Source organism: Fonsecaea multimorphosa, assembly GCF_000836435.1.
Source record: "Fonsecaea multimorphosa CBS 102226 unplaced genomic scaffold supercont1.35, whole genome shotgun sequence".
Lineage (NCBI taxonomy): Eukaryota > Fungi > Ascomycota > Eurotiomycetes > Chaetothyriales > Herpotrichiellaceae > Fonsecaea > Fonsecaea multimorphosa.
The window spans coordinates 116,171-129,176 of NW_015971669.1; the positions used below are offsets into that span (position 1 = coordinate 116,171).

Here is a 13,006-nt window from a genome sequence, read left to right on the forward strand (position 1 = left end):
TGGCAGATGGATTGGCCATATGCGATCTAGATCAAGCCACAGCCTCCCCTTCCAGTATTTACACCAGGGGCGGGCTTTCTCTTTTGCTGGTGCTTGGTTTCCTAGACTGATTCGGCGTCCTTTGGAGTGCGCGCGTCTTCAGAAGATGATGCATCCTCACTGGACTGTTCGGTGTCATCTGACCTCCTGGACTGAGTCTTGGGGGTGATGTGAATGCTGCCGGATTGAGTATAGGTCTCGCTAGGTGGACCGACGGCACGGACCACCACGGATTTTTTGACCAGGTCGACCAGTTCCAGCTTCACGGGCAAAAACGAACGGTACTTGACTCCCTTTTCCCAACCCTCGTTGGATGCCAGAATGACGGCGTAGACATTGAAAGGGAGAAGAACACCCCGGAGTCCGCTGTCATCCGGGCGAGTTCGCGTGGTGAGGATCGAGGTCACATTCACATCCCATACCTCTGGGAGTTCGGCCTCCTTGAAGTGGAACGCTCGGAACAGTGCTTGCGTGATCCAATGCCTTTTCTCCGTGCGCGCTATCTCACGGGCCCATTCATACATTCTAGGCGAATGTTCCACTATGAACTGTTCGACCATTTCTTTTGAGATGGGCAACTGCAGCTTGTCGTCCGGATCGCCCGGCTGGATGACTCGGCTGGCTTCGGCGCGGAGGTAGGCATCAACCTGCCAGTGGGCCATCATGTCTGGATAACGTCGAAGAGGGTTGCTGAACCACAAATGGACTTGATGGCTCTTGTGCACATGTGGTATAGGTGTGGAGGAAAGCTTGCCAGTCGGATACTCTGCATGTTCGCCGCGGCCCAGGTTATTGAGTTTGGAAGGGGGGAAGTCTGGGGCATACGAGGATCCAAAGAAAACAGCAGGTAACTGGCGATCCTGGAACCACTTGCCGGCCGATTCTGCAACCAGGTCTCCACATAACGCTGTCAATGTAACGTGCTGCGGCATTTCTGTCACGCGATTCAGTCGCATATACCGGGACACGGTGATTCTGATTGCAGGGTCGCCCAGGTATTGTTGGCTCCGGAACAGGCTATCTTCGTCAAAGCGACTGCCTGTTATGTGAACGAAGCTTTGGGTCGAAAGGCTGCCCTGCACTTCCCAATCAGGTGCCACGGCAACACTTCTTCGACGACTTTCCTCTCGAGCGAGGAGAAGCTTCTCCAGTCTTTGGAGATCGCTCAGATTGGCAGAAGCCTTTTCGATCTCCGCCGGCGTCGCCTGTTGCAAAGACTTGGGGGCTAATCCAGCTTGTGGCCCTAGTGAGAGAGTAGCGGCTTCGTATTCGGGTTTCCCCAGAACATGTTCGACTGCAGCATTCGAGAGGTAGATGACATTTCGGAGCGTAGTCGGCCGAATCTTGATGTCCTTCACGTCACCAGTCTCGGTGAGTAGCGTGCTGACGGTGATGGCGGGCGAACCAGAGCGTAGGGACAATGTTCGAGCAAAGCTGTCCGGGACCATACGTGCAACGTGAGTGTTATGAAAGACGGTCCCGGTGAGTTTCAGAGCTCGCTGTGCTATGATGTGATTCGGATCAATGAACGCAGTAGGGTGCGATATATGGCCATGAATCCAATATCCACCAGGAATTTCGCTACTAGGCTCGATCGAAAAGCCGTCTTCTCTGACATTTGTCTCCCCGACATCGATGCAGTAAACCGGCAGATGGTCAAAATCGTGGCGCAGAGATGCCATAGAGTCCACGAGCAAGCCATGATCGAGTGTCTGGCTCAGACCTAATCTGTGACAGAAGTTGTCCGCCTCGTTATAGATGCGGGTCAGCTCGTGGCTACCTCTGCCGCCCGGGATCTCGAGGGTTACATTGTGGTCGGAGCGAAGAAACCAAGGTGGCAGGGTTCCCAGTTCTTGCAGCAAAAGACAGCCCATGTTTTGGTCAAGACGAAGCTTTGGGTATGCACCGATAGCTCGGAGGATCAAAGAAGCAATGGCAAGATTGCGATTGTTATCCGGGGGAGGATAACGAACATAGCAGTCCCAAAGGAACTCTAGAAACATCTTGTCCTCTTCCGTGAACGTTTCATCATTCTCCTGGACGGGAATCTTGCCGTTTTCAAGGTCTGTAGGTTGTATGGAGCTCGGTCCAAGACTGCCAATGGTGGTGGGAGACCGCAGAGTGCGGCTCTTTAGGATCAAGCGCCTTGACCTTGCAACGAAGGAAGAGAGGGGATTGCGTGCCAGAGCACCAGTCACATCCTTTCCCATAGCTGCGGCGGCGGCGGCCTCCTGATATTCTCGAGCCCATGTGCAGACTTGATCAAAACGTCTTGCCAATCGTTTAGGCATGACAGCCACAGTTGCAGAGGGTTGGTGAGTCTTCTTGAGGACAGTAATCTGACCGATATACTTCCTTCGCAGCGTCCTGTAGATAGCAAAGAGTGCTGCAGGAGGTACTTCGGAGTATTTGATACCTAACAATTTGCTCGCGACTTGTTCGTACGAGAGAGAGATGTACCTTTCTTCATCGGCGATGCGTTCGTGGAGCGAATCGAGAAGCTCAAGGTTCTCTCGCCGCCATGTAGACATGTCATCGATGAACCGAGCAAGGCGGGTTATTAGAATGTCAGAGTCGACAGAAGGGACGTCGCCCGCAAAGCTATAACCCATTCTGACTTCGAAGTCTGTGGCCTGCATCTCAAGTGGCTTGACAGGCAAGTGTTTCCGAATCTGGTCGACTTCTTGCTGGGAAGCAAACCGTTCGAACCTGGGACTGGACTGGCGAAGTGATCGTTCGACGACCCAGCGACCGTCGGAGAGCAAATACTGACGCTGAAACCCCAGGGTCCCCAAAAAGATGGCCAGCTGTGAGCGGGCAAAGCGAGCAGCGCCAGAGGTGTACTTGCTGGGCTGCCACCATATCAGGTCGCCTGGGTCAAGATGGGACACATCGCCACCTTCTACAGCATCTTCCCATCCCTCGGGAAGATCGCCTGCGGTCACTTCTTCATCCTCACCCAGAGTATTGTCGGTGAGGCTTGCTTCTTCGATGAAAAGAGAATTGGGGAGCACAGATAGCCTTTTGAGCTTGTGGGGATCGCTGTGTTCATCTGCTTCTTTCCTCTTTTTCTTGTTGTTCTCGGCGCTCCATGCTCTTAAATGGTTGCGGATTACCGAGTTAGAGGTGACTGCGGGAGCCGTGGACGATGAAGAAGGGGATCGTGAGGTGCTGGAAGTGCCCAATCTGATGTCTCGGAAGGTGTCTATAGGGGTCTGAGAGGTCTCTAGTGATGCTAGGGAGGAGCTCGATGAGCTGAATGGCTTTCCATGCTGTCTGAACTGCCCACGGGTACGTTCAGATGCTGGCAATGTCTTTCTTTGACTGCGACTGAGAAAGGTTGAAAGCAAAGCGAATGTCCGGCATTCTGGGCAGATATAACGTAGTCGCTTCTTCGTAACATTGCCTACTTGGTTCCCCAATGCCAGCATACTTTCCCTGGATGTAGGATAGCAAGGGATTGGAAGTGAAGAATTGAATACTTCTGGATCAAGACACGGAGAAATCGCGTTCTCCAAAAAAAGTGGACGACTCCGCGTTGTTGCAGCCCACCAACCAGACCAACCAGCGAGAGGTCGCTCGTGACTCAACGCTGGTCACTTTCCCATTTAATAATGCTCCCCTGCATCTCTTTTTCTCATACATTGGTCGAGAAGCAATTCAGACAGGCATACTACCGCTGACATGCCGATCCAACAGCCCGCGAACCAGATCAAACTGACCAATGTGTCGCTGGTGCGGTACAAGAAGGGCAAGAAACGCTTCGAGCTTGCATGCTACAAGAACAAACTGCTCGAATACCGATCAGGAACCGAGACCGACCTCGACAACGTCCTGCAAGTACCGACCATCTTCCTCAACGCTTCGAAGGGCGAGACTGCCCCCAACGCTGAACTCATCAAAGCATGGCCCATGCCCGCTCAGAATGAAAAACAAGAAGCTGGATCAAAAGGCGGTGGTGGAAAGGGCGGGAAGAAGGGCAAGGGGAAATCTACAACGGATGAAGGGGAAGATGAGAAGTCATGGAAAGACGCCATCATTGAAGAAATCTTGAAAAGGGGCGAGATCCAAGTCAACGCCAACGAGCGCAAGGAACTACTAGATAGAATGGAGAGAGAGATTGTGGAAGAAGTTGCCCAGAGACTCGTCGATCCCCAGACAAAGAGGGTCTACACCACAGGCATGATCAAGAAAGGCCTAGACGTTCTCTCCAAACAAGGTGGTCATGTTCCCTCTCAGGACTCGTTGGGTCATAAACTCGGCAAGCTCAACTTGGGTGAAGGCGTAAAGAAGGGCGCTGCCGCACCAAAGGGATCAAGCGAGACGAGCGGGCAAGCGACGCCGATGACGGACGACGATAATGAGTCTGCCTCTGGAGGCAACTCAAAGGGCAAGAAGAGCGACATGCCAACATGGACTGGGGTCGTGACCAACAAGTCCGTTAAGCAGCAGGCTCTTGAAGCAATCCGTGCCTTGATCGCCTGGCAACCCATTCCCGTCATGCGTGCGCGTATGAGACTGCGAATCACCTGTCCCACCAACATTGCAAAGCAGGCCGCGAAATCCAAGGTCTCCAGCGCAGATGCTAGCGAAGACGCCGGCGCCGATCAAGGCAAAGGCACTATCAAGGATCGCATTCTTTCCTTCGTCGAGCAGGTAGAGAGCCAGGAGGTGCTGGGTGAGGAGTGGGAAGTCGTTGGGTTCGTGGAGCCCGGAGCGTTCAAGGCCCTCGGGGAATTCATCGCCGCCGAGATGAAAGGAAGAGGGAGGCTAGAAGTACTGGACATGGCTGTCACGCATACGGATGATTGAAAAGAAGGCGAGACGGGAACTGCAGAATGGAGAGCTTTATTTCCAGGTTCCACTCCGTATGCGCAAGAGGGACAGAGATCGAAGCACGACGACTTGACTCGATGCGCCAGTCCTGAATCCCACATCAATATGGGCGTCGAATAACGCAACCACTCGACGCCAGAAAGGTAACAGCGTCCAACTGGAAGGTCGTCGTTCCCCCGACTCCGCCTCGTCAAAACGCTCTTTGAAGAGGTCACGGTACATTTTGTACCTGGCGCTTCGCCTAAGCCCTATCCATCCTCGACGCGGCTTCCGATTGTCCATCAAGTGTCCATCACATCCAGATCCAGACCGCCTTGACAGTCAATACCATCAACCTTCAAGAAACCGTCTCATGGTGGACTACGGACCCATTTTTGGGGATTAACCACCGTAAGGTACCACCACAAGATGGAGATGCCGACTCACCAACTACTTCACGTGTCACCAAGTGCGGAATGCCCATTGCCTCTTTCGCCGGAGGCAAGCGATGCTATCACTCTACCGAGTATCATTCCCTTTCGACTCTGCAACTTACAAGCAGGACCCACAGGCGCCAGAGAGGTATCAAATACGTCACATGGCCCATGCAGCCAGGATCAGGATGCTGGCACGGTCGCCCATTCTACGGATTCCGCCTCGTCGGGCTGGAGACAGACAGACAAGCGGCGGTCCGAGCGCTCAGATAATGGAGAGAGCAAGAGACAGGGGAGGGCTAAATACCTCGGACCCCCATCACATCACTTCAAACACAACATCTGATGGACAAAATGTACGGCCTCTTTTGATAGGGAGTTTCACCCAAGGGCAAAAGGCTTGTCACGACACAGGGGTCACGAGATTGGGTGGCATGAGAAACCAGAAGATCAACCCTACAGGTAATACCCCGTAGTCGGTACCGAGTGCAGCCGTTGGAAGTCCCCGGGTATTTAATATCCGGACATTTATCCAGGCCGTTTTCATCCAAAGTGCCACTGATCCAACCCATCTCACGTGCCTCTCCTTCCTTTTGTCAGGGTCATCTTCGGGTCACCAGTGGGTGACCAGTACCACACAAGGGATTACATAGTCGTTACTACATGGATGATCACAAATAGAAAAGAAAGGCACCCAAAGACATACTGAAAGGAGACAATGACATACCTAGGTATGTAAAGTGGCCACTGTTTTGCATGGGAAGGGCCAATAACGGTGTGATATTCCGGGCGCGGGAGCCCACTGCTACTGTTACCCAAAGATACCTGGTACATTTCCCATGATGCAACTGAAAGGGTCTGCAATCACTTCTTTTCCGCCCGATCCGGTCGCTGTCTCTTCATAACCAGCCCAGCCTTAGGGGATCGTCATTGATCAGAGGACCACACCTCCAGCCCCCTGTATGTCTTTGCCCAACCAAGTCTATCTATACCCAGTTTTTTTCGGTTGGAAATTGTTGTTTCCAAGTAAAGTAACAGACCCTAAGGTGAAAAGAAGTGTGAAAGGAGTAACCCATCCCGCAGTGCCATGCAGAATTCCTAGTCCAAAACACCAAGAAATGCCACGACCAGGTCTATATCCCATTTCACGTGAGGAAGATAGTGCTGCCCGGTGTTCAGGAGTCCTTCAATGCTAGTTGCTCTGCACCAAACATTGTCGTCATTTGATTGGGATTTCCCACGTTTGTCGAGAAGCCAGGAGGGATTCGGGATCAAGTGATAATTGTACATTCGAGTTCGTACCCATGTGGTTTGTTCCCTTCGTCTCGTGTCCTCCTAGCAAAGGGTGAAGCCAAGTCTCGTCATAATTCATCAATTGGTCCATCTCATCGCCAGATGGTCCCTGGTTTTTATCATAAAGCGACTCCAATTCTTCCATCGCTGGAATAGTCTCTCGGTTTCAGTGCTGCTCTCGTCATAGCTTGCTCAAGCTCCTCCGCCGTAAACGGTGTATCGTGGCCGGTAGTTTGCTTAGACAGAGCTGCTAACTCAGGCATGTGAATACCGCTGTCATGCTGGGCGAGTTTGTTGTTTGGTTCGCCAGGTGCAGAGGGAACCGCCGTAGCTTGGTCTGAGAGGGATGCTGCTGAACGATCAGTAACGTTGACAGATTTGACGGATGATTGAGATGATCTAGGAGAAACATACTGCTCGCCGTCTCCGGATCGAACGCGGTACTGGCAGCAATGCTCTTCTGCCTGCTCATGCTGTGCGAAGAACTACTACTGCTCTCTGAGTCCATACCACTCTCGTTTCTCAGCGTTGACCCGGGAAGTTCGTGCACCGAGGGTCTCCGACTGGCAGCTCTACTGTGAACTCTACTGGCCGCGGCACTCTGTGATTTGGTACCCCCAGGGGAGAAGGTGCCAGAAAGGGCGAGTGAGGTTCGTCTCCGGGCTGATGAGAAGGCGTCGGCAAGGGAGAAAGCTTGTAGAGAGGCTTGATGTTCGGGATCGACCTTTCCCCGGTACTTGGACTTTGGGATCTCGTGGGGCTTATAGTATTCAATGTCCTTCCGATCCGTGTAATATATTTCACCATTGGGCCCCGTCTCACTTCCCGTGCTATTCTTCTTGGACGTAAAAGTCCTCCGCAGCTTTACTCGTAGACCCATTGTGCATCTGCGATACGGAAGAAGGTGGGTGAAAGCGCTGCTGAGGGTGCGTCTGATACTAATACTCTGTCGATGGCTGACAGATAAGGCCTGTTCAGGAAACGGCAATCCAGTCTGTAGTCGATGGTGTAACGGTGAGGATAGAAGGAGGGACGGAGGGCGAAGGGACAAGGAGACTTCATATGAATGCCATCAGGCTGGACTTGAGAGAAGTGGAAACTGCGGTGGCCAGAGGCATATCAGAGGCAATCAGGAGAGCATGGGGGACCATGGGGCCGGTGGGTAGCAATGGCAAGACGGCGAGCACAATTGTTATGCTGAAATCTGGCACAAGGTGGTGGAGAGGACCCGGAGGAGTATGGAGATAGCCGCGGGCACTGGTCCATCCATGGTGGAAAGCTGGGATAAGATGGTGCCCAGTGCCCTGTCTTTCCCAATGCAGCGGGAGAAGTATCCACTCTGCGCCATCGAGGCGGACTCTATCGCAGTTCTGAGCATGGGCAGCGGGAACGTAGCGTAGAGGACGAGGACTACAAGGGTGCTGTGTACGAGGAGCATATCGCGAAAGCCGGGAGGAGGCGAGGTGGTAGGTCAAGATTGAGGAAGGTGAGCGGCACCCAAGCGGCGCAAGCGTGACAGAATCCGACGATTCCGCCGAGAGGCCTTCCACGGTGTGGGTTCAGGATGGATCCCATTCTGACCACTGACATTTCGTCCAGGTTAAATGCTGCAGGCTGGATGGCATTGCTCGTGGTGAGAAGTGGTCCCCAATCCTACCTCACTACTCCCTAAACTGCCTGTTTTCTAAGGGACTGGAACCAGGGCAAAGCCATAAAAGCTGGCAGGAGTTGCAGGAGTTGCCGCCCCCCTGCAATGCAACGTGCTGGTCTCTCGCAGTGGCCATGGGCATTGGGCAATATTGGGCAACAATGGGCCATGATCGAATTGCCCGGCATAAGCAAAATCCCAAGCACAACGTGGTTGTCATCTGCGCGACGATCCAAGAAGGCAATGCCACCTTCTAGAAACATTCTTGTTCCGGCTCTTGTTCTGGCGCGGGCGGTTTTGACAGCATGTGGTTGGGTGGCGACTGGCCGCCCCTTGCATTGGCCGCTGACAGCCTACGTACCTAGGTACCTACCTAGGCCGCTCGGGGTCTCATTAGCCCTATCGCTGCACTATCAATCTACCCTTGGCGCCCCAGGCCCTGCTCGTACGTACACGCCAGCCTCTGCAACCCCCCAAAGCGGCCCCGGGTGGCCCCCCAAATTCCAGCTGGTTGCACCTGTAGCGTGGCTCCCTGGCACAGCGTGCTCCTCGAAGTCCCGACGTGCATGAGCGAGTTCTTTCTGCTGATAAGGCTTGTCTCAGGACCAGAAGATAAGTTGTCGTTCCTATCACTCCACAGCCCAGCCGTGTCTCGTTTGTTCTTCGAGTGTCTGGCTACTTGTACCCTCGTACTCGGCAGAGTCTAGAGTCGTCCTCGCCACGAACGTGTCCAAGGACCGCGGCGGCGATATCTCGCTCGAAGCCACCCTCACGTGATCCTCTATCCTTTTTGCCCACATGGGCAGATTCCGGATAAATGACGCGTGGCGCAAGCCAACGGGGTGACCATCACTGCCATTTCAGGGAGAAATTCGTGGTCAAACTCACTCTGGTCCATCAGGTCCTCGGAGGCGGAGGAAGTGTTTGTGCGTCGTGTCGGGTGGTCGCCCTGGCACGCTGGAAATGGCCGATGATGTGCATTAATGCCATCTCGGTGTGCATTGCGTCCCTAGCAACCTGCCTAGGTAGGTACCTCAGCTCGTCAGGACGATTGGTCGATCTCTCCAGATCTTGGTTGTCCAAAGATGGCAGTGCCTGAAGATGCCTGGCACCCACTGTGGGTGACTGGGTGATGCCCTTTTGGTTTGTTGGCCGTCGCAGTGTATGACTTCATCGGTGTCGAAACTGGTCAAACTCAGCGACAGGCCACAGCTAACTTCACCACCTGCTTTCGCTCTCCCCGCTTCAACCCCCCAAATTTCCAATGTCTGTGGGTAGATGGCAGTGGCTACAGTGGCTAGTGTGGCCACCGTCCAATAAGCAACTCAATGTCTGCCGTCTGTGGCTTGAACGGGCCCTCGAATACCTGCAGGTGACGATCTGGTGTCATGCGGTGACACGGTAAGTCGGTGTGGTTCAAGTTTCTTGGGTTATGACGCAAACAAGGATACTAGGTACCATGGCTCACACAGCCTTCACGAGCGAGCGCAACAAGTTTCACCTCCACGCTCCCATCTCCTCGTCCAGCTTTCCCGTCTGTCACGTCTCTTTCTCCTCGATAATCTCCTTTTCTATGTAGTTGGCGGTCTTCCACTTCGACAGACTCGAGCAGTTACCAGACGGAATGGACAAGCTTAAGACCATGATGTATGTATCGTCGTCCCCATAAACTGACTCTGCGCCTAACACGTCTAAAGCCCATCCAGGGACAAAGGAGACGCCGAAGAGAGCACCGGACCATCTGGTCGAGTGACAGGACAAGGCTCTCATTTTCCCAAGGGCGAGGAACAGCCTGTGGGTGCCACGACCGCCCCTCAGGAAAATACCATGACGGGAGATACCCTGGGTGCGTCCATCTGGGCCCAAAATACATCCCTACATTGCACCGATCGACATTTCTAACCCATCGACAGGCACAGGGGCAGGACAGACCCATGAAGCACTGCCAACAGGCCCTGATCCCGGTACCGCTGCCATTGGCGAAACCTCGACCTATAGCTCCCGAACATTGCGTAAAGGCGATCCTGTTCCAAATATTGTTGACTCCAGGTCCGAAGACCCCACCACGTATCGCGCTCCGGAACACTCATACGTGTCAAGCACGGGCGTGCCAGAGGATGGTCCTTTGCGCGCCGCAGCTTTGGCATTCCACAAGGACAAAGATTATAGTAGTATGTGGCCCCGGAAAGACTCGCCCACAGACTGCATATGCTAACCTTTCCAGCTTCTCATATCCCAGGAGCATTCCCCAATGACATATCAGCCCATGATGCCACTACAATCGCTCCTCCCGACCTAACTACGACAACATCACCAGCCCAACGATCTGGGGTCTATGGTGAGGCTGAGAAGACCAAGGTACCTGACGCGGCTGCTGCAGCTCAGTACGCAACAAAATCAGCCCCGGGAGCTCAAGATCCAGTGTCGGAAGAGCCCAGGAAATCTGGGACAATCGGCAAGATCCTTGGTGCGGTGGGCCTAGGCACTGCTGCTGGTGGTGCTGCCGCCGCTACTTCGAGGGCAGAGGAGAAGCAACCACATGCCATCGCAGACACTCCTGATCAGCCCACTACCACCACTGGTGTCGATTCCTACACCGCACCGAGTCGCTCAGGGCCTGCTCCAACCCATCACAGGAAAGAAAGTATTCCCACTACAGCTTACCCAGCAGGTGCAGATTCTCCTGCGCCGATCAATGCGCCAGTCGGTGGTACATCAGCCCTCGTAGACCAGGACCGAGAAGATCATACAGGTCGAAATGTAGGACTGGCTGCAGGCGCCGCAGGTGTTGGGGCTGGCGCAGCGGCTTATGCCATGCACGATAGAGACAGAGACACGGCAAGGTCCGACTGGCCGCTTCGGGACGACGCCACTGCTGCAACACCAGCCGCAGCGACCGTTCCCGCCTCAGAGAGCGCTGCCAGGACTGCGCCCTCAAGCCAACCTGCTGAGCAACGTCCCCTTGCGCACGAAGCTGCACCAGCAGCTGGAGCGTCTGTTGTGCCTGAATATAGCCAGCGTCAAGACAAGCTAGAGACTCAAGCTCAGAAAGACAAAGCGAAACAAGAGGCCACCCGTGCTGGGGCCACAAGCATGGATGGCGGAGCATCTGTCGCACCCGAATACACCGAACGGCAGAATAGGGTCTCAGAGGAAACGGACCGGCGGCGACGTAATAAGGAAGAAGAAGCGGCGCTCGCTGGAGTGGCAGGTGCCGGAGCCGGAGCGGCTGGGTTGCATGAATATAACCAGCGGCAAGACAGGCACGAGGAAGAAGCTCAGAGACAGAAGGATCTAGCGGAACAAGAGGCAGCCCGCCAGAAGCAGTTCGAAAAGGACCAGAAGGCAGCCGAAAAGCAAGCCAAGAAGGAAGAGAAGCAACATCAGAAGGAGCTCAAGAAGGAAGAGAAGCAACATGAAAAGGAGCTCAAGAAGGAAGAGAAGCAACACCAGAAAGAGATTGCAAAGGAAGAGAAGGCCCAGGAAAAGGCTGCAGAGAAGGACGAAAAACAGCGTCGCGAGGAACTCGAACACGAGCAAAAGGAACGCGAGAAAGCTGCGGCCGCCACCGCCGCTGTAGGTGCCGGTGCATATGAAGTGCACGACAAGGACAAACATCCGCCTCCTACAACGGCGACCGATGAATCAGGTCACACGAAGCTTCACAAGGATCCACCGGAGGAGAAGAAGCCGAGTCTTTTGAAACGAATCTTCAAGCGCCGCAAGAACAAGGATACCGGCGAAGAAGAGGAATACGAGGATCACGACAATAATCAAGAGCCTGAGGCCGAGCATGGGGATCATCATCTTGCCGAAGCTGGAGTCGCGGCGGGAGGCACAGGTGCTGCCGTGGCTGGGACTGCTGCTGCCGCATCTCACGAGCCAGCTCCAGCAGCAAGATCCTCCTACGAGGCACAAAGTGGCGGTCTTCAGAAGCCATCATACAATCCCTTCTCCAAGGACGACCCAGCACACTACGCGCAGCCCACAGCATCCAGCAGCACCGCGCCCACCAGCGGTCTCTCTGCAACAGAAGCCGCTGCTACTCACCCCGGACAGAGCAGCGTCGAACCCACCGCCATCGACCCTGCAACCACAACCCAGCGAGACGTCCCCTATAACCCGGCCCATGACCCTTCGAGCCAGAACCCTGTTTCGGACCAAGGGGGAAACATTCGTTAAATCGGCGGCCTGACGGCGTCTCATCCCTACGCCGACGGCGAACAGAAACCCGGATTGGGAAAGAGGATTATCGATTCGTTGAAGCCGTTACCGGATAGGGACGAGCTACAAAGCCATGCCGAACAGTATCATCACCAAGCACCGCAAGGCAGTGCCACCCATCAGCCTGGGACGGCGCAATAGCTTGTGGACGTGGACCACCTGGAGCAGGGGTGTGTATGTGCTCTGTTATAACATGATTTTCTGGACCCTCTTCAATGAAAACGGCCTTGTTGTCTTTGTTTTTCTGCTCCTCTCCAATACGCCTCGCTACCCAGGTAGTCTAATGCGTAGAGTCTCTCTTAATCGAAACCCGAAGACGAAATGAAACAATAGTACCCAAATCGCGTGGAATCTAATATTGATCCAAATAATCATATTCTCTACTCAAGTAGGCAATGGGCTGGATTTCTGTCAAGAAAGACCCCATCATCTAATTGATATTGCTTTTCCTCTAAGACTACTCTCCAATTCCGTCATCATCCCTGGCGTCTCGTGTAAGACATGGCATGGGAATCGACGATGTTTTTGTATGCATAGTTATGGTACAATTTCC

At 54.0% G+C, this 13,006-nt stretch overlaps 4 protein-coding genes across 4 annotated transcripts; 2 read left to right on the top strand and 2 right to left on the bottom strand.

Annotated features, from left to right (window-relative positions):
- Positions 1-101: 101 nt before the first annotated feature.
- Positions 102-3,470, bottom strand: Z520_11061 (uncharacterized protein; the record flags this gene model as incomplete). The annotated part of the gene is made up of 1 exon (XM_016781552.1): positions 102-3,470. The coding sequence occupies one exon, from the start codon at positions 3,468-3,470 to the stop codon at positions 102-104; it is 3,369 nt and encodes a 1,122-aa protein (XP_016627330.1).
- A 253-nt stretch (positions 3,471-3,723) lies between these two features.
- Positions 3,724-4,851, top strand: Z520_11062 (uncharacterized protein; the record flags this gene model as incomplete). The annotated part of the gene is made up of 1 exon (XM_016781553.1): positions 3,724-4,851. The coding sequence occupies one exon, from the start codon at positions 3,724-3,726 to the stop codon at positions 4,849-4,851; it is 1,128 nt and encodes a 375-aa protein (XP_016627331.1).
- Positions 4,852-6,700: 1,849 nt separating this feature from the next.
- Positions 6,701-7,461, bottom strand: Z520_11063 (uncharacterized protein; the record flags this gene model as incomplete). The annotated part of the gene is made up of 2 exons (XM_016781554.1): positions 6,701-6,930; positions 6,996-7,461. The coding sequence occupies 2 exons, from the start codon at positions 7,459-7,461 to the stop codon at positions 6,701-6,703; spliced, it is 696 nt and encodes a 231-aa protein (XP_016627332.1).
- A 2,392-nt stretch (positions 7,462-9,853) lies between these two features.
- Z520_11064 (uncharacterized protein) lies at positions 9,854-12,411 on the top strand (the record flags this gene model as incomplete). Its single annotated transcript, XM_016781555.1, has 4 exons — positions 9,854-9,876; positions 9,936-10,075; positions 10,143-10,400; positions 10,454-12,411. 4 exons carry the CDS (start codon positions 9,854-9,856, stop codon positions 12,409-12,411), a joined length of 2,379 nt encoding a protein of 792 aa, XP_016627333.1.
- Between the last annotated feature and the right edge of the window lie 595 nt (positions 12,412-13,006).